The sequence below is a fragment of the Lissotriton helveticus genome, chromosome 8, assembly GCF_964261635.1.
Source record: "Lissotriton helveticus chromosome 8, aLisHel1.1, whole genome shotgun sequence".
In the NCBI taxonomy this organism is placed as follows: Eukaryota; Metazoa; Chordata; class Amphibia; order Caudata; family Salamandridae; genus Lissotriton; species Lissotriton helveticus.
The window spans coordinates 343754884-343775351 of NC_136069.1; the positions used below are offsets into that span (position 1 = coordinate 343754884).

At 47.4% G+C, this 20468-nt stretch overlaps 1 protein-coding gene across 2 annotated transcripts in view; it reads left to right on the plus strand.

The window, feature by feature from the left end:
- PAN3 (poly(A) specific ribonuclease subunit PAN3) overlaps positions 1 to 20468 on the plus strand; it is a 1108727-nt gene that overhangs the window by 415567 nt on the left and 672692 nt on the right. For both annotated transcript variants that reach the window (XM_078657124.1, XM_078657125.1), the window contains exon 10: positions 11101 to 11158. In XM_078657124.1, the coding sequence (XP_078513250.1) occupies positions 11101 to 11158 (58 nt within the window). The remainder of the gene's footprint in view (positions 1 to 11100; positions 11159 to 20468) is intronic.

A 20468-nucleotide genomic window follows, 5' to 3' on the forward strand; every position in this document is an offset into this window, starting at 1 on the left:
AGGCCAGCGCCAGCAAACTTCTGCTTTTTGTCCCTTTCGTGGCCAAGGAAGGGATGCCCCCACACGTTCGTCCAGCCACAGGCCGCAGAACCAGCCTCAGTGTGGTCGCGGATGTGGTGGCCGCTGTGGCGGCGCAGGGGGGCAGAGGCCAGGTCAGTCCACATGCGCTCCCGCTGCATCCGCCTCAAAGCCTTCCTAGTCCGAGCTTTCAGGCGAGGGCAATGACATTTCAGCACTGAAAGTGGGTCTGACTCGAGTCTCTGAATGGATGAAGAGAATTTTTTTTAAGCTTAACGGTGACAAGACCGAGGTGGTGATATTGGGCAAGGGTAAGGACCTATGGGGCCCCCATCATTGGCCTATTGACAAAGGCTCCATCCCTCTGCCCGTGGTACGCAACCTCGGGTTTCTCATTGATGAGAATCTTACTATGAGACAGCAGGCCGTGAAGGTGGCCTCAATGTGTTTTGTCATCTTGAAATGGCTTCAGAAGATTTTGTGGATGTTACCTTCTTCGACACAGAGAACCGTGGTCCAGGCACTTGTGATCTCACGCCTGGACTACGGTAATGTTCTCTATCTTGGAGCCGACCAGAAAACAACTAAACTCCAAGTTGTTCAGAACGCGGCTGCCCGGCTTCTCCGAAATGTTCCGAGGAGAGCTTCCGCTTTACCAGCACTTCACGACCTTCATTGGCTTAAAGTCCCTAGCCGAATTAAATTTAAAGCCCTGTGTCATCTATTTAAAATTAAACAAGGCTTAGCTCCCAAATATCTACAGGGCTTAGTTCAGGCTTATAAGCCCAGCCGAAAATTACGATCTTCTGGAAACGGAGATTTTGCCGTTCCCAGATTTAGGCTGGTTAAAATGGGAGGTTGTTCTTTCTCACATTTGGGTCCTAAGATGTGGAATGCCCTACCCGTGACCCTGAAAACGGAATGTAATCTTCTCAGTTTTCGCAAGGGTCTTAAAACCTGGCTCTTTCAGCAGTAATGTCGGAGGTTCCTTTAATTGCAATTTCACTCTGCTAGTTCTTCTCTAGTCTGTCCCTAGCGCCGGGAAACCCATTGTGGGTAGCTGTGCGCATTATAAGTTTAAGTGAATAAATAAATAAATAAAATTCAACGCCAGTGGGAGGCAGGGTTTGCCATCACGTACTCCACTGGCGTACCATCACTTCGGACTGGTGGGTGCTGCAAATCGTCCGAAGGGGCTACTCCCTCACCTTCCAGGCGACCCCTCCAGCCATGCCACCGCAGTACCACCGCATGTCGGGGGATCACTTGCGACTTCTACAGGAGGCAGTTACGGCCCTCTTGGCCAAGGGGGCCATCGAGCGCGTTCAAATCCCCTGCTGTAAATAGATTCTTGAAAGGCATCACGCACATGTTCCCTCTTGTTCCTTTCGTGATGCCTCAGTGGGACTTGAACTTGGTTCTTACTTATCTGATGTGCGCTCCCTTTGAGCCACTTCATAATTGTCCTCTTCATCTTCTGACTCTCAAAACTGCCTTCCTGGTTGCCATCATCTCTGCCAGAAGAGTGAGCAGAAGAGTGAGTAAGCTCCAGGCACTTTCATCTAAACCTCCTAACCTCTCTGTCCATCCGGACAAGTTGTTCTGAGGACTCGTCCTTCTTTTCTGCCCAGGGTGGTTACTGCCTTTCACATCGGCCAGACCATTACCTTGCCCACCTACTTTCGGCACCCCTCGAAAGAGGAAGAGAGGCTCCACCGTCTGGAACCAAAATGTGCGCTCTCTTTTTACCTAAACCGCACAAGACAGTTCCGGGTGGATGACCAACTCTTTGTTGGCTACGTGGGCGCTAAGAAGGGACGGACGGTGAAGAAGCAGACAAGCTCTCTGTGGGTCGTTTTGTGCATCAAGATCTGTTATTCCTTGGCTAAAAAGGAGTCTCCTGTGGGGCTGTGCGCCCATTCCACTCGGGCCACGGCGGCTACTACTGCCCTGGGTCGGGGAGTCCCTTTGCAGGACATTTGTCAGGGAGCTAACGTGGGCCTTGCTGCACGTGTTTGCCAAGCACTACTGCCTGGACAGCCAAGTCCGGAGAGATGGCTTTTTTGGCCGTTCCGTTCTCCAGGACTTCCTTGTGTGATCTTGGTTCGCAGACCCACCACCGGGGTTGGTATTGCTGGGGTATCTATTCTAAGGTAAGGAATGTAACACTAACGTGTTTCTTTCAGATGCACAAGTTACTTACCTTCGGTAACGATATATCTGTAAGAAACATTAGTTAGTGTTAAGGTATCTCCCTTTGAGGGCCCTAGTTTCATGGTACCAGTGTCTGTTTCTTGCATGGCTCTGCGTTCCTCGCTTGGAAAGCTATACACAGAACTGACAGCGCGCGAGGGCGGCGTCTAAGTACTCCGACGACGTCATGCCGGCGATCACGACGACGGACACGGAGCCGCAGACTACGCCTACCGACGCGCAGGGGTACTGCTGACGAAAACTTTCCGGATCCAGTCTGGCGCCTGGGAATATTCTAAGGTATTGAATCTAACACTAACTAATGTTTCTTACAGATATATCTTTACCGAAGGTAATTAACTTGTGCATCTCGTACTGTGTGACATACCACCTGTAAAGGTGCCTAGAGATCCCCTCGGAGATGATTTGTGTGCCAAATAAATAATAATAATCGTCTTAAAACAGGTGGCTAAAGCCTTGGATCTGCAATTATTTTCTGTTGATGTAAGGTCTAGCATTCTCACAGAAGTGCTAGGCCCAAGACAGTCCTCATCTGAATAGATACTGATGTTCAACTAGGCCCTGACCCACACCGTTGTGGGCACTCTGACCAAACCTTGCTGTTGCCCATCCGTAAGCAGACAAGGTGGCATGTCGTCACAGACCCATTCTGGTGACCTTACCTTCCTAATGCTGCATCATACACCTGAGAGCCTGGCACTAGCAGGCTTAGCCCCAATTCTTTCCTTATCAGTGTGTCCTTAGGGGCACACAAGACCCCCTTGGAGGCTGGATCACTCATTTTCTACTCTGGTGGTAAGCCCATAACATCCGACTGGGGAGTCCTGCAGTTAGTACAATGGGGTTACACCCTGCCATTCCTTTCGGACCCTTCCAGTGACATCAGAGCAGCTTTCAGAGGACCGTTTGTCCATGTTTCTGCTGGAAGTACAGGCTCTTGTAGAGAAAGGAGCCAGTCTCAGTCTCAGAGATCAGTACTGGGTGTTCTTATTATTTCCTAGTGCTGAAAAAGCCCTGAGGCCCTGGAAACCTTTCAAAACTCTTCCCCTGAGTTCTATCTATCCAGGAGATTGGATAGTGGTGTTGGTCCTGCAGAGCACCTATTTCCATATCCCCGTCTTGCAGGCCCCCCCTCCCCAATTTTATTGAGAACAAAAAAAAGCAACGACAGTGGTATATCAGCATAGAACAGTGTGCACAGTCATGAATTGGTTACAAAGCATCTACCCAGTCTGTTGCAAATAAATATATCAACTTGTCTAGGGCCTTAATAATTGCATGAACATCCATCCATCAATGTTTGACCCATAACTAACACAGCTTTGGGCGCAAATAATTCTGAAACATGAATTGGTTAACTGGTCGGGCATCAGCCCAAACTGTGGAGTAAGACCTCAGTCAAGTGGAGCCATCACCCTCGGTCTCCCCAGTCTCCTTCCCAACCGAGTGGCGCTGATAGAGACCTCAAAAGCTTTTGGGGCGGTTGTAAATCACTATACAGTTCTGTTCGTGTTTTGCAATAAACCATATCTTTTGACCAGTCAACAACAGATGGCGCCAGCCCCCGACCCCAGCGCAATGCAACTCTGCACTTTGCAAGCAATAATCCCATATCTACTAATCAGGGCGTGTCTTTCTGAAATCATCTTGTGCAACCCAGTAGGGCCAGCAGCGGGTCCAATGGCAGCGGAAGGCCCGTGATTTTGTTTAACGTTTGAAAAATTTGCTCACAGTACTACACGTTCACTGGGCACAACCAGGCAATGTGCAAGAACCCAGCTGGGCTAGCTCTGCATAGCTCATAGTCTGCGGTATCTCGAAGGCCATATTGATGCAACCTCTCCGGCGTATCATAAACTCTATTAAGGAATTTTAAATGTATGAGTCCATGTCTCCCTTTCAAGGAGACTTGTTGTGTGACCTCACAGCATTACCACCAAGTGGTTTCATTGAGAGCCACCCCAAGATCATTCTGCCATTCCAATCTAGCCTTGGTGAAATGATTCCTACGGTAATACTGTGACATGTTATAAATAGTGGAAACAATCTTACTTGGGGAAGCTGTGCGCAATAGGAAAGAAAAGAAAACGAACTCAGGCGATTCCAACATGTTCTCCCAAGTATCTCACGGAGAGCATGCCTCACCCTGTGAAAATGAAACCGCATTAGTGGTGTGCAGGTGTGCCCTTCAAGCTCAATCTCAATCTCAGCCCATCCGTGGGCTTTACCCTCAGAGAACAGATCCCCAATTTTAGTGGTTAAGTGTCGCAAGAGCATGGACCACTTCCCTTTCTCTGCACACCGGCAACCAGTGGCACCATTCCACCGGAAATAAGGGGGGAATATAGAACAGTGCCCGTCTGCCTCTTTAGCAGGTTCTGTTATGCATGAGTTGTGGAGTTGACGGAATTCAAAATACCAGCCCGCTTGGAAGGGGCATGAAACAACAGCAATGGAAGAGGAGAGGGCGCCGCCGCCACCTTTTCAATCTGCAAATGTGAGAGGCCCATCTACTTGTGAACCTAGTGGTATGCATGTGAGCTTTGTGCCACACGATAATATAATTCTAAATCTGGGGCCCGAGACCCACTCATGGAGTGGGGCAATGTGAGAATATACCATTTAACACGCAAGTGTTTCCCGGCCCAGGCCAGCTTCATAAATAGAGAACGAATGATCTTGAAAATGTGCGCAAGGAGCACCATCAAAATGTTTAAAAACAAGAATAAAAATCTTGGAAGCACCACCATTTTCATAAGGGATATGCCTCCTGATAGAGAAAAAAGGCAGGCGAATCCAGCGTTCCACATCATCCTCTAGCTTAGTAATCGCTTTACCATAGTTATCGCTGAGGACCAACTCCAAGTCTGTATGGGCTTGCACGCCCAAGTAGCGCACCAGATCAGATGTCCACAGGAGGGGGTAATCTAGTTCAATAGGCATTATGGCCGGAGACAAAGGGAAAATCGTTGATTTAGCCCAGTTGATTTTAAGGCCAGAGAGCTTCCCTTATTTCACCACCTCATCCAGGACCGGAAACTGTTTTGACTCTGGGTTCCTGATATATAGAAGCGTATCATCAGCATAGGACGACACAATGAGATTGAATTTAGGGAAGCGGATCCCCCTGTGCCCATGATATTCCTTAACGTGCGTGCCAGGGGCTCCGCCACCTGGGCGTATAGTAGAGGCGATAATAGGCAACCCTGACGAGTGCCTCTCAAGATCTTGATAGGGGCAGTGACTGTGTCACCAACTCTTACCCTGGCTACAGGGGAATTGTATAGAACCGCCACCAGCAGAAGGAAAACTTCTCCCACCCCAACTGTCTCAACATAGCACGCAATAAGGCCCACTCAAAAGAGTCGGACCTTTTCTGCGTCGAGAAAAACCGCAGCAGCCTTGATCTCCGGCTTTATATGCTCTATCGCCCCAAACACAGTCCTGATATTATAAAACAGATTGCGCATCTAGCACAAACCCCGATTGTTCCGGCCCAACCAAGAGCGAAACCAGCTGGCAAACCGGTTAGTTAAGATTTTAGCAAAAACTTGGTATCCACATAAAGAAGTGACAAAGGTCTGAAGAACGAACATTCATTAAGGAGTTTAGCTGGCTTCAATAATGTAACTACTAAGGCTTTTCTCATTAGGGTAGGGGCATCTTCCCGTCCTCCCCCTTCTCCTCAAAAAGTGTAATCTGGTGTGGAATGAGCAGCTCCTTAAACTCTTTATAGAAAGCGACAGTAAGGCTGTCCTGCACAGGAGCACTCCCAACACGCATTGCATTAAGTGGAGCAAGTACCTCACTAGAATAAAACAGCCTCATTTGGTACCCCCTGTGTTCATCAGTCAAACACGGTATCTGAATGTGTTCTAAATATTCTTGGATTGTTGCCACATCAGCTACCGCTCTAGAGTGATACAGATCCGAGTAGTACTGGCTGAACCGGTCAGCTATTCCAGCTGATATCCCTCATTACTTCACTCCCCACAGCACGCAAGTCAGTCACACTGCCCGACTCCCGCCGCCAGCACAGCACTCGTCCTCTCTTCCTCCCCCTATGTTTTAGCAACTACGTATTTTGCCATGTGCTTCACCTCGCTGGGAGCAGTTTAGTGATATTCCTCCAATGCATTTTTCAAATCATCCGTGGCCCGGGTAGTTATGCCTGCCAGGGCAGCTCGCTCCAGATCGGCCAATCGATCCTCAGGAGTAACCAAATGTCTCCTGATAGGGCGAAGGACCCCAGAGTGCTTAGACATGGCCATCCCACTAATAAAAACTTTAAAAAGTCTCCCATACAGTGAGAAGAACTGACGAACAGAGCCAATATTCATTTTTTAAAAACTCTCTATGGCCTCTGCCAGCTCAGATTTAAAAATACTGTCTAGCAGAGAATATGGTCGGAACCGCCATGTAAAGGGAGCAGACCTCTTCTTCGGGCTCTCAATGTCCATTATTGGAGAATGGTTGTAAAAAAAGCGGGGGAGAATCGAGCAAGTGCGTATCTGAGAGAGCAAGGATCTAGAGATAAACCAATAATTGATTCTAGTATAGAGGTCATGCGGGGCTGAGTAATGGGTGGAGCCCCCCACCGCCGAAGAGTGCATCCGCCAGACATCCGACAAGTCTAATTAAGTAGCAGCATCACAAATGGCTCTGGTCGAAGCTGAAGGGTGCCGCACACGGCCCCCGGAACGGTCCAATGCCGGCTCCAGCACACAGTTAAGTTCCCATCCCCATAGTTGTGGCAGAGTGATCTCCCCAGTCATGCGCCTAAGCAGATCATTGTAAAATTGTGGATTGTCATAGATAGTACCGTAAATGTTTATTTACTACTATGTGCAAGTCTACACCTCCCCCCTGACACTTAGATACAACATACCTGCCCTCATGGTCCACCTCGAGCGCCTCTAGTGTAATCCCTGATCTAGTATTAACCCAGGTGAGCACCCCCCTGGCATGTGCAGTGAACCCCGGCGCATGAAAGAGACCGTGTAAACGTGTGAGCATTTTACTATCCCTGGGCAGAGGGGTCTCCTGCAGCAGAGCGATATCTTATGTCCTGTAAGACTAGCAACCACTTTACGCAGTTTTCTAAAATCATTAAGGCCCCCTGATATTCCATGTTAGAAAGCATACTCTGTTATCCTGGCCCTGCGCCATTCCGAGCTACAATTACTAGGTCTGCGCCATCTATATAAGCCATGTGTCTCCAACTCTCTCCCGGGCAGTAATGTATTGTTCGATAAGCATGTAGGTACCATATGCACACTGCAATAACAAAAATGACAATATGTTCCCAAACCCACCCCCACACACGGTATGCAAACCCCAACTTGGCATACTCAATGCCCCCCTCCCCACCCATATAAAAAAATACTCCAACAAAGATTACGGCATTGAAATTAAGAAGATTCCGGCATATCGCCATACAGTGGGTAACACACAGGGGCGGATGTTACCGGCTAAGCGCTTAGATTCCCACAAACTCAGAAATAAGAAATAGCCAGTCACTTGTTAGCCATCTTTAGGGCCTCCCAAAAAGAACGAAGCGAGCCAGCAGAGATTAATGGTGTGCATGTCAGAATATATGTCTCAAACACTGCTGTCCTCAACATTGAACAAACTTGTAGAAGCAACCTCCCAGACTCCAGGCATTTACAGACCACCTCTAGTGCGCCTCGATCAACAAACCCTTTACAACATACCTATTACCATAAGTGAAAGAGGGCCAAATTACAGCGATCTCAATCTTGCTCCTCTAAGTCGCCGCCAGCCGCGCAGGCCAGCTCCCCCATATCTTTTCTTTTTTTTTTTGTAGAGTTTTATATAGCGCGAACTAGACCCGAACCGAATCAGGTATCAGAGCGCTTTACATAGCACCAGTTACGTTACATGAGGACGGACACACATTCATTTTAGGCACGGGGAGATTAAGTGATTTGCCCAGAATCCGTTTTTTTTTTTTCCCCCAGCCTTCTCTAGGGATGGGTATCCTTGATATGCCATTCATGATGAACCTTAGTATGGCCGGGTACAGCATTGCATAGTCCAGGCTACGCTCCTGCAGCCGACCTTTCAAAGGTGCATACTCCTGCCTTGCCTCCCGCACCTTCATTGTAAAGCCAAGGAAGAGCGAAGAGCCCTTGAATTGGAGGTCCCGTAGCTCCCTGCCTCGCTTTAATGCAGCATCCCTGTACCTATAGTTTAATAGTTTAGCTATCACAGGGCGTGGGGGAGCGTCAAGAGGGGACCTTGGGCCAAGGGAGAGATGGGCGCGCTCGACAACAAACATGGCAGAGAATGTGTTGCGACCCTGAAGTTTCATTAAGAGTTGCTCGACCAACACCTCCATATTCCCCATGGCTGTAGATTCAGTAATTCCCGTAATGCGGATATTACAGCACCTCGATCTAGCCTCCAATTCCTCCGCCTTGTCCTTCAGGACACTTAAAGCCCAGAAACAGATGGGGAAGCGCTTATCTGTCTCCCTCTGGGCATCCTCTACTTCGGACACTGGTATCTCCGCCATATCCAGGCACTCAGCATGCTTATTAATGCGCTCAGACATGCGGCCCATCCGATAGGCCTGGGAGTAAATTTTACCATTGATGGTGGACAAGCTTTTCTGCATGGCCGTCAAAATTTGGCGAATGTCCCCTTCAGATTCCTCAGCAGTGTCATTCTGCCCCACAAGGGCCATGTCAGCTCTTCCCTCCTTATGCCTCGATTTACTCTGCTCGAACTGCAGCTTAGGCTGGGATTTATCCACCTTGCCCATGCTCTCAAGGGGTCCAGGCCACACTGCAGGTACCATAAGCTCCCCCGCCGTGCAACAAACATCACACTTAGGCTTTTGGCCCCAAATCAGTCCAACACGCACACCAGCACGTACCCCAGGGCAAAGTGAGGATCCACTATGAAGTCCTAGTCGACAGACAGTGGCATAGCAGAAGATCGATCAATAACAAAAAATGTGTGGGGGGGGGGCAACCCTCAGGCCACTAGGAGAGCACAGCAGTTTATTGCAGGCCAAATAAAAGGTATGGGCGCTAGCAATTCACCCCGCTCAATAGTGCAGTCCGAATGTGACCTTTATCTGCTCACCTGTGCATAATGCCCGCACTCACCGCCCCCGGCTGCCGCACAAGGCCTCACTGCGCGATCCGCTGCCGAGTCCAAGGCGCCAGTTCTCCAGAGATCTCACCAGTGCCACCGCAAGAGAGGTAGATGATACCGCTAGGCCCTCTCAGGCAGTGCCCCACAGCCCTCTCTTTGGGAGCGCACGGCAGCGCTCACTTCCAGGTCCAGGCCGTGTCACTGCTCCAGGGCCGTCTGCCTGTTTCGTGCCCGGCCCCGGAGGAATTAGACTCTATTCACGCCGCTGTCTGCCGGTAGGGGCAGGAACACACTCCTTACCCCATTGTGCGTAGGATCAAGGCTCCTGGACTCTGGGCTGCCGCAATCTGTACCGCCGCAATCTGTACCACCAAGCAGCCACTAATGGCAGGCCGAACCGCAGGTCCCAACCAGGCCTCTCGCAGCCGCGCTCCAGCACCGTCCACCAGTAGTTCGGTCAGCTTTCATATGCGCACCCAAGGGTAGCGCCTTCTGAGCTCTGTTGAACTCCAAGACCACATTTGTATGGTTAGTATCGCTTTTCAAAAGAAACCTAATATTTAACCTACCAATATATATTCCTGGAGACCCTGAGTATTGTGTGCTTTTCCATAAGTGTTTAAGGAATATCATTTTTCTTCCCCTTCTTGAGTTGAAGAAATGGGGGTTACTACTTTTTTCCAAATTGTGACCGGGTATCTATTGCTGTGAAATAAAAGTGGCTTACCCAGTTTTAGTCACAAACAGAGTTCCTTGAGGTCTCAAGGTGTATACTGCGGGAGGCTCCATCTTCTCCACAAACACCCATTCTTTCAGGGCAGTTCATTATGATTTGCGGCACCCTGGCCACAGCCCTCTGAGGTGCCTGAGAGCCCATTCCACCAAGGCCAAGTCCACTAACACTATATTGGCACAATGAGAGACCATTCCTGATATCTTCTAGGGTGCAATGTGGGTACGTTCAGGGTGCACTACTGCCTTGATCTGTCAGGATAACTTCATTAGCTGGGTCCTGCTGGATATATTTGGTCTGAATCTACTCCCCAGACCATCCACCTTTGGGAGATATTGCTTTGGTTTCTATTCTGAAGGTGAGAAATCTGTGTCCAGAAGTTCCCTTCAGAAGAACAAGTCATTTACCTTCTGTATCGCTCTTTCTGATGGATACTGTAAGCACAGATTCCTCCCTCCACCTCTCCTGGTCTATGGATTGGCCTTTTTAACATCTAAAAGTCATCAGGTTTGAAATAAACACACTACACTGCTTGAATGAGACAAGAAACTACAATCAGGGTGGTGCTTATATGCCACTCCGCTCTGTCACATTGGTTAGTATGGAGCTGATGTAGAGGCACACAACGCCTCCTGGCGACATTCGGGAGAACTGCTGTTAAAGTCCGTTGGAACCAGTCTGGCACCTGGGTATATTTCAAAGGTGAAAAATCTGTTGCTAGATACTGTATCCACCTGAAAGAGCAATACCTGAAGGTAAGTAGCTTGCTATTCCTGCTTCCTGCCTTAACTTCACAATTCTTTAGCAACCAATTTTTCATTTTTTATGGTTCATGATATGTCTGAAACAAATGCACTAAATGACTGACGTTAAGTAAAGACAGCATGCAACCATGTATTAGGTTGCGCAGTATTATCATCTGATGGGTACATCATGTTTTTGAAAGCAGGATTGTAAACAAGTGGATTTGTGTACCTGGAATAAATTAATTATAAATGTCTATTTTCTAGGAACTGATCAACAGGCACCTAATAACAATGGCACAGATTGATCAAGCAGATATGCCAGGTAACTTTACAAGAAAAGGACCTTATGTGTACTCTCGCCAGGATAGCTAGCAGTAAAATGGCCAAGTTTGCTTGTATATTTAGCAGCTTGTGCACAACTGTGTAAACATGTCATCGGGTAGATCAAGGCATCCTGTCAAATGTGACTTTTACTGTTGAACACTTTATAATGTAGTACTTAGTAAACAATGTTAATGTGTTTAGTGCCTTCTCGAAGTCATTTGTTACTTGATGTATTGCCACGATGGTGCATCTGAGGAAACTGCTATAATAAACGCCCGGAACACAAATGCACAGTATATTCCTTATATCCCTGTAATAAATCTCAGGGTGTTTTCCAAGACAAATGTAACCCTGATGTGTTGATAGAGCTTGTACAGTGAAATATTTTAGGGGCAGTAGTGCGTCATGTTGTAATAGCACCCCTTACCACTCCTGCAAGTGGCATGAGCAGAAGTGAATTGGGTGACGTGAGTTTTGAGCCAGCTTGCCTAAGTAGATTCTTCTGCGGGGTGTTTTATTGTGAAGAAAAGCCAACGTCATGTTGAAAGAGAAAAGTACTTTTATCCATTCTTGTAGTCTGCAGCGTTCTTTGGTTTTGTAGCTGCGCCTTACAGGACAACCTTACAGGGCAATTGGTAGCAAAATTGGATATTGGATGAAACAAACCATTTGGGTCTTGTAGAGAAAGGAATTGTGCCCGCTAACTATTCATGGTACAAGGGTAAATATGGAGCCCAGAGATAAATAGCCATTGTGCATAAAAAGTTTTGTTAATTCACTATTAACAAATGTTAATAGATTTTCACATACAAAATGATAGTTGTAACTTTACTGGATATGCTGTAATCCAGATTTATTAAAATCCTCAACTTTGAATGGGGGAAACTCCACCAGTACATGTCTTTGATCACTGATAAACCTCCCTGCTGGATTTATTATTGTTCAGTATATCAGCTTCTGATGAATACTTCTAATCGCAGATTTCTCCTCTTATGGATATTCACCAGGCATCAAACTGGATTCGGAAACTTTAAAGCAGTAATCCTACACACTGGCAGGTGGCATTGTGCAACTTTGTTCCAACATTGTTCTGCTCTGGACATGACGGGCATAGCCACATATAAGTGCACCAGTTTAAACTGACGTTAGTTCTTCCTTTACATACTGTCAGTCATGGACCCAGAGCTACTACTTAACCCCCTCATCCCCGTCCTAGACTACAGCGTTTAAGTTGTGTAGGGACTGTTGTAAACAGATATCTTACAGACCCTCTTGAAGTATGCCTATGGTGCTTGCGGTCTCAATGCGATTCCAGGGCCTGTGATAACTGCATCTAGATGAATCTGAGGGGCATATGAGTCAGTGAGGTAAGGCTGTATGTCGCCAAACATTGTCAAGACTCCACTCTGTGACCGGTTAAAGTAGAAAGGATAGTTGTGTCTCTCTTAAAGTCGTTCCTGTGGTAGATCATTGTCACAATTGAAGTCTTCTGGTAAGTGTAGAAATAAGGTTAAAAATCTAAGTGCAAATAAACCCCGTGCTACAACTCTCGAACTCAAGAAAAGATGCAAGGTTGTCAGTGTTCCACCCAGTCTGGCTCCTGCTCTCCATCTGAGCCAATCCTGAATCTAGTCCCAATGCGCCCTTGATTTCCAGGTCCGCCTATGACATCGCAGCAAGTGGAGGCCTCTATGGAGTCCATTCTGTGCAATTTTCATCCTTTAACATTTCGCTTTGGCATGCATCTGGGTCCTAAGGATCCTTCGGGGCCTTCTGTCAGACTTCTGCTGGTGGATCAACTTCCTGTGTTGTCCTTGCTCCTTGAACCAACATCGGGTCCAACACTGGTTACGGCACCACCCGCTGCACTAGTTACTCGTACATTGACACAGTGCAGATACCAGAGGAGGATTCACAACCTACTGTGCTCTCCAACTCCGAGCAGAATCCACCATAACCTCAAGCGAGGCCATTCCCAGATCCCACCAGTGTACAGCCAGTTGGCAACCCTTTGATTCTATTACTTTGTCTCTACCATGTGGTAGGGCCCAGATTTTGCACAATCTTTTAGGCGCTGACTCAGATTGCGACAATTTCGATAAGGGGGTTGGTTTTATCCACTGTAAGAAAGTGCCCTCTTTTTGCATGGTTGCCCCCATTTTTTGCTGAACTGCTGATGTGCTTTGACTGAGTGTGGCCTGGGTTTCTGCCAAACAGGTACCCAGGGCCTATGGCCCTTTCCTAAAACAGCATTGCAAACAAAACCCAATTGCCACTCTTTGTTAACAGGTGAGTCTCTTGTGAATGGTACCACAGGTACCAAGGGCACTGTGGCCAAGGAAGGCCTCTAAGAGTTGCAGCACTTATTGTGCCACCCTTAAAGGCCCTGTACCTTTATACACACACACACAGCCTTTGCAGGCTGCGTGTTCTGGTGCTGAACAAAGTGAAGTGTCGACATGGCACACATCCCTGTGAGCCATGACTACAACCCACTGCCCTGGCACAGGTCAGCCACCCCTATAGCTAGTTGCGCTATACCAGTGGTGATGGTACATGAGCATGAGCCCTGTACCCCTACAGTGTCTAAGTCCATTCTTAGACATTGTAATTGCAGTAATGACATTAAGAGTATATAGTGCTGGGAGTTTGTCATGACGAGCTCCACAGTACCATAGTGGCTTTATTGAAAACTGGGAAGTTTGGTATCAAACTTCTCCGCACATTAGAACCACACTGATGCCAGTGTGGAACTTAATAAAAAATGCACACAGAGGGCATCTTAGAAATGCCCCCAGAAAAACAACTTAACACTAGTTTCCAGGCTGAGTGACTGGTCACCAGCTGCCACCACCAGACATGTTTCTGAACCCCTGGGTCGAGAGCCTGCTGCTCTCGGGGGTCTGAAACAATGCACATCCTGCAATGAGGTGCCAAGCCTCCTCCCCAAGGATGGGCAGGGTCCAAGAAGTGGAAGCTTCAAAAACTTTGACTCCTTGGTGAGCTTCCCCAGGCCCTTTACGGCTTCCAGAAACTGGCCTCTTCTGGTTATGACCCCCTCCTTTGGGTGGAAGAATCAGCAGGAAAACCAAGTGAGGAAGGGCGGTATGCCCACCTTTGCCAACCCCACCCCTCAGGTGGGGGATGTGAGGTGAAGCACAACTCTCAGTCCCCGCCATCTTGCAGATGGGGGGGACCCAGCCAACCCGAGTGAAGCATATTTCCCCCTCCCACTGGAGGGTGGTACAATAGGTGGCATACCCATCCCAAGGAAGGGACCTATTGGTCCCAACCTTTTCCTTCCTGTAATGCCCCTAAATTTAGTAGTTAGGGGCAACCCGAACCTTGCCTCCTCAGACAAGAAACAACCAAGAACAGAAGGACCGAACAGCCGTGCTAAAGCTAAGAAGAGGACGACGCCCTCTGACTTGGCCCCAGCCCTAACGGCCTGTCCCCACCTCGAACCTTTAGAAGTGAAACTCTGGTGTGTCCTGCAGCCAGCAACCTCAAGAACCCCGAGGACATGCCCTGCCTTCCACAGAAAATACTTTGTCTCCTGTGAACACCGGATTTGTTCACCCACAGACTCTGGCTCTGGCCAAATATGCGAGTCCGCACCACTCTGCACCCGATTCCCACGGGCCGATTTCGAGTGGCCGAAAACACCACGAGGAGGTCTCCCCAGCGAGCCCAACCGACGGTGTCCCAGCATCTCAACCCTACCTCTCCAACCGGTGGTCCAGAAGATCTTCATTCCTGAGCCTGCAGGCTTTGTTAAAACTGGAGAATCCCGATTGAAACCAACAGGGCACCTGACGCCAAAACAGCACCTTTACCCAGCCGCCCCTGCACTGCTGCGGGTGTACTTTGGGTGCGAACTCTGTTCCCCACTTGTCCGGAGCCTAACACCCGCTCCCACAGCCCAGTGGCCTGCTTGTACGCAGCCACTAACTGGAGGTCCCATATCCCACTTTGGGTAACATTGGGACTCGGCACTCTGCACCTGGCCGACCTAGTGTCGCCGAGTGTCTTTTGAGAGTACATCCTTGACCTAAGGGAACCCTTGTTCTAACCCCAGAAACTAAATCCCAAAGACCGTGTTCTTATCTGGTAACCAATTACTTAATTTCTCTCCATAGGAATACATTACATATGTCTCTCATCCCATCTTGCTGAACAGACTGAGTACTGTTGGAATTCAGGGCAGGGTCCTAAATGGATAGGCTCGTTCCTATTGGACCGAAAGCAACAGGTCCATGCCCCTCTCTTTACTTCCTCAGTCAGGCCACTTAAATGGGGTGTGCCTCAGGGCTCCTCATTAAGCCCCCTCCTATTAAATGTATACTTTACCCCTCTAGCTGATATGATTTCCCACTCGGGCATTAAAACAACATCTTATGCCGATGACATTCAGCTGCTCTTTACCTTTGATCAGGCAACCCCCCTCACTTTTGACCCTCTGAAAACTTGCCTAAGTAACATCGCCAAATGGATGGACCTTAATTTCCTCAGATTGAATGCAAATAAAACTGAGGTGCTCTTTTTCAACCAACCATCCCCATTAAATTCCATTCTCTGGTGGCCGGAGGACCTGAGCCAGGCTCCTATCTCGAAAGAATCGGTCAGAAATCTCGGGGTCCGTTGGAATTCCCAGTTATCTTTCAGGAGTCAGGTTCAAACAGTATCTGCAGCATGTTTTTCTAAGATTAGAATTCTAAAAAAACTTATAAACTACCTACCCTGTCCAAACCGAAAAACGGTAGTGCATGCGCTTATAATCTCGCATCGGGAATATGCTAACGGACTATATTTGGGCCTATCAGCAGGCCTGTGCCAAAAATTACAGATGGTACAAAATGCCGCTGCGCGCCTGATCGGTGGTCTTCCCCGCAGGCAGCACATCTCTCCCTATCTTCGGGAACTGCATTGGCTTCCCGTGTCTAAAAGAATTGATTTTAAAGCAATGACGCTGGCCTACCGGACAACAAAAGGAAAAGGTTCAGCCCATTTGAGATCTATTCTTCGCCCTTAAAGCAAGTCGAGAGCTCTTCGATCTATTTCCAAACTGCTACTGGCTACTCCCCGATTTAAAAAAGCTCGATGGGGGGCAAAACCTTTGAGGTATGCGCTACCCAAAGATGGAATAAGCTGCTTCCTGAATCTTCGAATGAGTAAATCAGAACCTGAATTCCGCCAATCCTTAAAAACTTTCCTATTCTGCCTGTAGGCCTTTGCCTTGGACGACCGTTTTTACTCAATCAGCGCCGGGACACTCCGTTGGGGTAGCTGCGCGCTTTATAAAATACACATAATAATAATATTAATAATAATAATAACAACATTGCCTAGTTTTCTCTGAAAAATGTTTTAAGTGTGTAGTTGATTTGTATGGAAAACTGAAAAACTACAATTGTCCCAAACTGATTTTACTTACCTGTTCTCTAGGACATGTCTCAATATGATATCTGGGCATATCACACTGAGCAGAAAAACTAACTTGAAAAGTAATCTAAAAAGTAATCTGTACAGTAGTTTCGATATTTTGACTTACCTGTATTTCAAACAAACTGCATTTGAACCTGCATTCAATTGTAAACACTGCACAGGATTTTGCAATTCATTTATTTCACTTACCTGTGCCAGGCTTGGCATGGTTCTAGAAATAAAATAACAATATTTTTATACAAACAAAATTGCTGAGTTCAATCTTTGTGTGTGTGACATCATTTGCTGATTGAGTGTATACAACAAATGCTTAACACTACCCTCTGATAAAGCCTTACTGCTCGCCCGCACTACCACAAATGGAGAGTAAGGTGCTATCTACTTTTACCTCTGCCTACCTTTGGGGTTCCACTGGAGTCTGTGCACACTATACCTCATTTTGGTATGGTATATACAGAGCCTGCTTCCTACATCACCACAAAAAATACCGGTAGCCTGTATACCTCTCTAGACACTGGCCTTCGCTGCTGTGATGCAGAGGACGGCAGAAGTGCTAGATCCACAGCTCCCTACTATGCAGGTAAAGAGAGGTGCTCCTGCCTGGTCAAGCACCTTCAGAACCATTAAGTGAAAGCCTCAAGGAAATCCTTTTGCGCACCTGGATGAAAACGTGTTCAGGACTGCCAGTTAATTGGTAGTTACTTAGCATCATTGACCAGCACAAGGTGATTTTGACTTCCTTACTTGACATCCCACACCAGAGAGTTTGATGAAGCAGGTGCCCACCAGTAAGGTTAATCAGTCGTCCCCTACCTCGATGACTGGCTGTTGAATACCCAGGCAGTCATCAACCATCTCCATAAGTTAATGGCAAACTTCCTAACATCATTGGGGATCACTAGCAACATGCTGAAGACACATTTGACTCCTTTGTAGACACTTCTGTTCATCAGAGACATTCTGGATACAGTATGGTTTCATGCATTCCCCCTGAGTGGAGAGTCCAAGACATTCTGGCTATGATCCATATGTTTCAACCTCTGTCCTGGATCTCAGTGGAGATGACTCTGAGGCTCCTAGGATTGCCTTTTTGCCAACTATTTTTATTTGGATTTTAAACATTTAGAAAGTCAGCATGTTACAAGACATAAACATTTTTCATATACCACATATCAACATGTGAATATGGAATGCAATGCCCAATACTGCTAGTTCCGGGTGCACCTGTCAGACGGTCATGCATACGTACACAAGTAAATCGGATACGTTCTTACTGGGTCTGCCTTCTCTGTTGCCTCCTATACGTGCTGATTAAGTCTGGGAATCATGGCAGAGACTATTCATAGTCCGAATCCTGTTGCATGGGGCTTTCACCCCACACAGTCAAGTTCTTAAAACTCTTTCCATCGTCCCCATACTTTCTCAAATTCTCGAACATTCTCTGCTAGTATAACCACTTTCTCAGCTCCCATAACACAACCAACCCCGTCAGCCACTTTATCTTTGTTGGCAGGCCACCATTGTTGTCCAGTGTCCCTTTTTGCTACCACTAGGTCTAACAAGCAGAACACCAACTTTTTACAGGGAAGGTCTATGTCCCCCAGGACTACCCAGCAGTACAAATTAGGGTAGCGCACGATTGTGTTTCCTAGGATGTTGTTCATATCAATTAGGAGCGCACACCAGCTGTTCTGGATTCTGGGACAGTTCACAGTGTATGCTAGTAGGAGCCTTTAGCTGTTTTACATCCAAGGCACGTTTGCATTTGGGCTTTTCCCACTTGAAATATCTTGGTCTATCTAGGTATGCTTTCCTGAGGATTTTAAATAGGATTAAGTGGAACCTTTCTCTGATGGCCACTTCATGGAAATGCATCAGAGCACTCAATCCACAGCTGCATCTTTTTTCTAGCACTGTCTTGGGGTTTTTATGAGTGTCAGGAATGTTGTCTATTAATATTTTGTATATAGAGGACACAACCCCTTTCCTGATTGGGCTTTGTAATACATGACATTTGAGTGGAGCACAGTCAGGCAGATCTTCCCAATTGATGGCCTCTGCAAGCAAGGCATGTTTGAATTGATTATATTTCTAATGATGCCTGTGTGGGAGCCCATATTCCTCCTGTAGCGTTTCAAAGGAGTTAACAATTCCCCCAACCCCAAAATTGTGTCGCCTATCCTGAAGACACCAAGCGAATCCTAGTGGATGTAGCCCTCTAGCTTATGCACCTCTTTCAATGTGGTTCGCTACCAGAAGGGTGTCTCCAGTGTAATCCTGCCCTTCCATCCTCTATGGGTTGCTGCTTTTGTCTGAGCACTGAGGTTATTTTGCCTTGGTCCACCATATATATGTTTCCCGCCAGACGTGGCCATGCCGTGTTTGTGCAGCCTCACTGCTTGGGTCACCGACTGTGGGCATTATTTGTCATTTACTGCCTGCAAATGGGATGCCCAATAAGGGGTTCTTGCATGCGGAAAAGCTACCCCCCCGTTATAAACAGATTGGCAAAGGATTTTTAAAGGTACCAATGGACAGCCCCATCCCAGAGTAGCAGTTTAATTTCTCTCTCCATTTTTGAAAAGATGGTCTCAGAAATCTGTAGGGGTGTATTCTGCATTAGGTAGAGAGGTTTTGGAGGCATTGTTATTTTAAAAATGGCTGCACTGCCTAGGAGAGTTAGTGGTAATTTCTGTCCTCTGGCAATGTCTGCCTTCATTTCCGTCAATAATTCCTCCAGGTTCCTCTTTAGCAACTTTTTGATCACAATGTTCTGTATTTAAAGATATTTAATTCGGACAGATTCCACTCTGAAGGGAGTAGAGATTTTGTCATCTTGGGCCCAAACACTAATTCTGTATAATACTGATTTACCTTAGTTCACTTTGTTTCCAGTATTCTTTTCAACATGCTACTGTGATTGTTGGCCTCCTGCATCCTGCTCGTGAAGCATGCTAGATGGAATAAGTGGACTCTGTAGTGGGACGTGAAGTCCCAGTGGACACGGTATCTCTGGATTCTGTCACATTGTATCTAGATTTCAGAGCAGACTGCAAAAGACCTGCAGTCTCCACAATTCTTCAGTGGCATGCCCCTCTCCCTATCCCACCCAGATAGATAGTGGTGACTGATGCATTCTTCAGGATGAATAGGCCATCTGTAAGAGGTGGAGATCAGAGGCCTCTGATGTCTGGTGAAAGCTTGACTTCACATCAATTTATTGGAGTTGTTGGTAATTGGCTTGGCGTTGAAGGCCTGCCTTCTTACCATCAGATGAAGGAAGATGTAAGTGCTCACCGACAACACCGCAGCCATGTAGTACTACAACAAGCCGAGATGAGTGGGGTATTGGGTCCTGTGCCTGGAAGCTCTACGCCTCTAGAAGTGGCTGGTCCTCCAAGGAATTGATCTGGAGGTTAACCTCCTGGCGGTATCGGTAAATGGTTGGGCGGATGAACTCAGCTGCTGACGTTTAGCGGAACACGAATGACAGTTACATCAAGCAGGGAGTCTTCCATCAGTAGGGAGAATGCTGGCTCAATCATTTTTGCCATTGCAAAGAACATGGAATGTCAGCACTTTTGCATGTTGGAGTTTCTAAGAAGGCTTTCTCTTGGAGATTCACCCTGCCATAGTGGAGCTGGGTCTGCAATATCCTGTCCCAAATCTGCTTCTCTTACCAGGAGTTCTGAAGATCAGGAACAACCGGTCCCAAGTCATTCTAGTGGCACTGGCTTAGGCCAGGAGATTGTGGTACCTGGAAATCTTGGACATCAGAATCGGTCAATCAAGCTGCTGCTTTGGGTGGATCTTTTGATGCAACACGAGGGCAGGGTCCTCTATCCGAGACTTCGCATTTAACA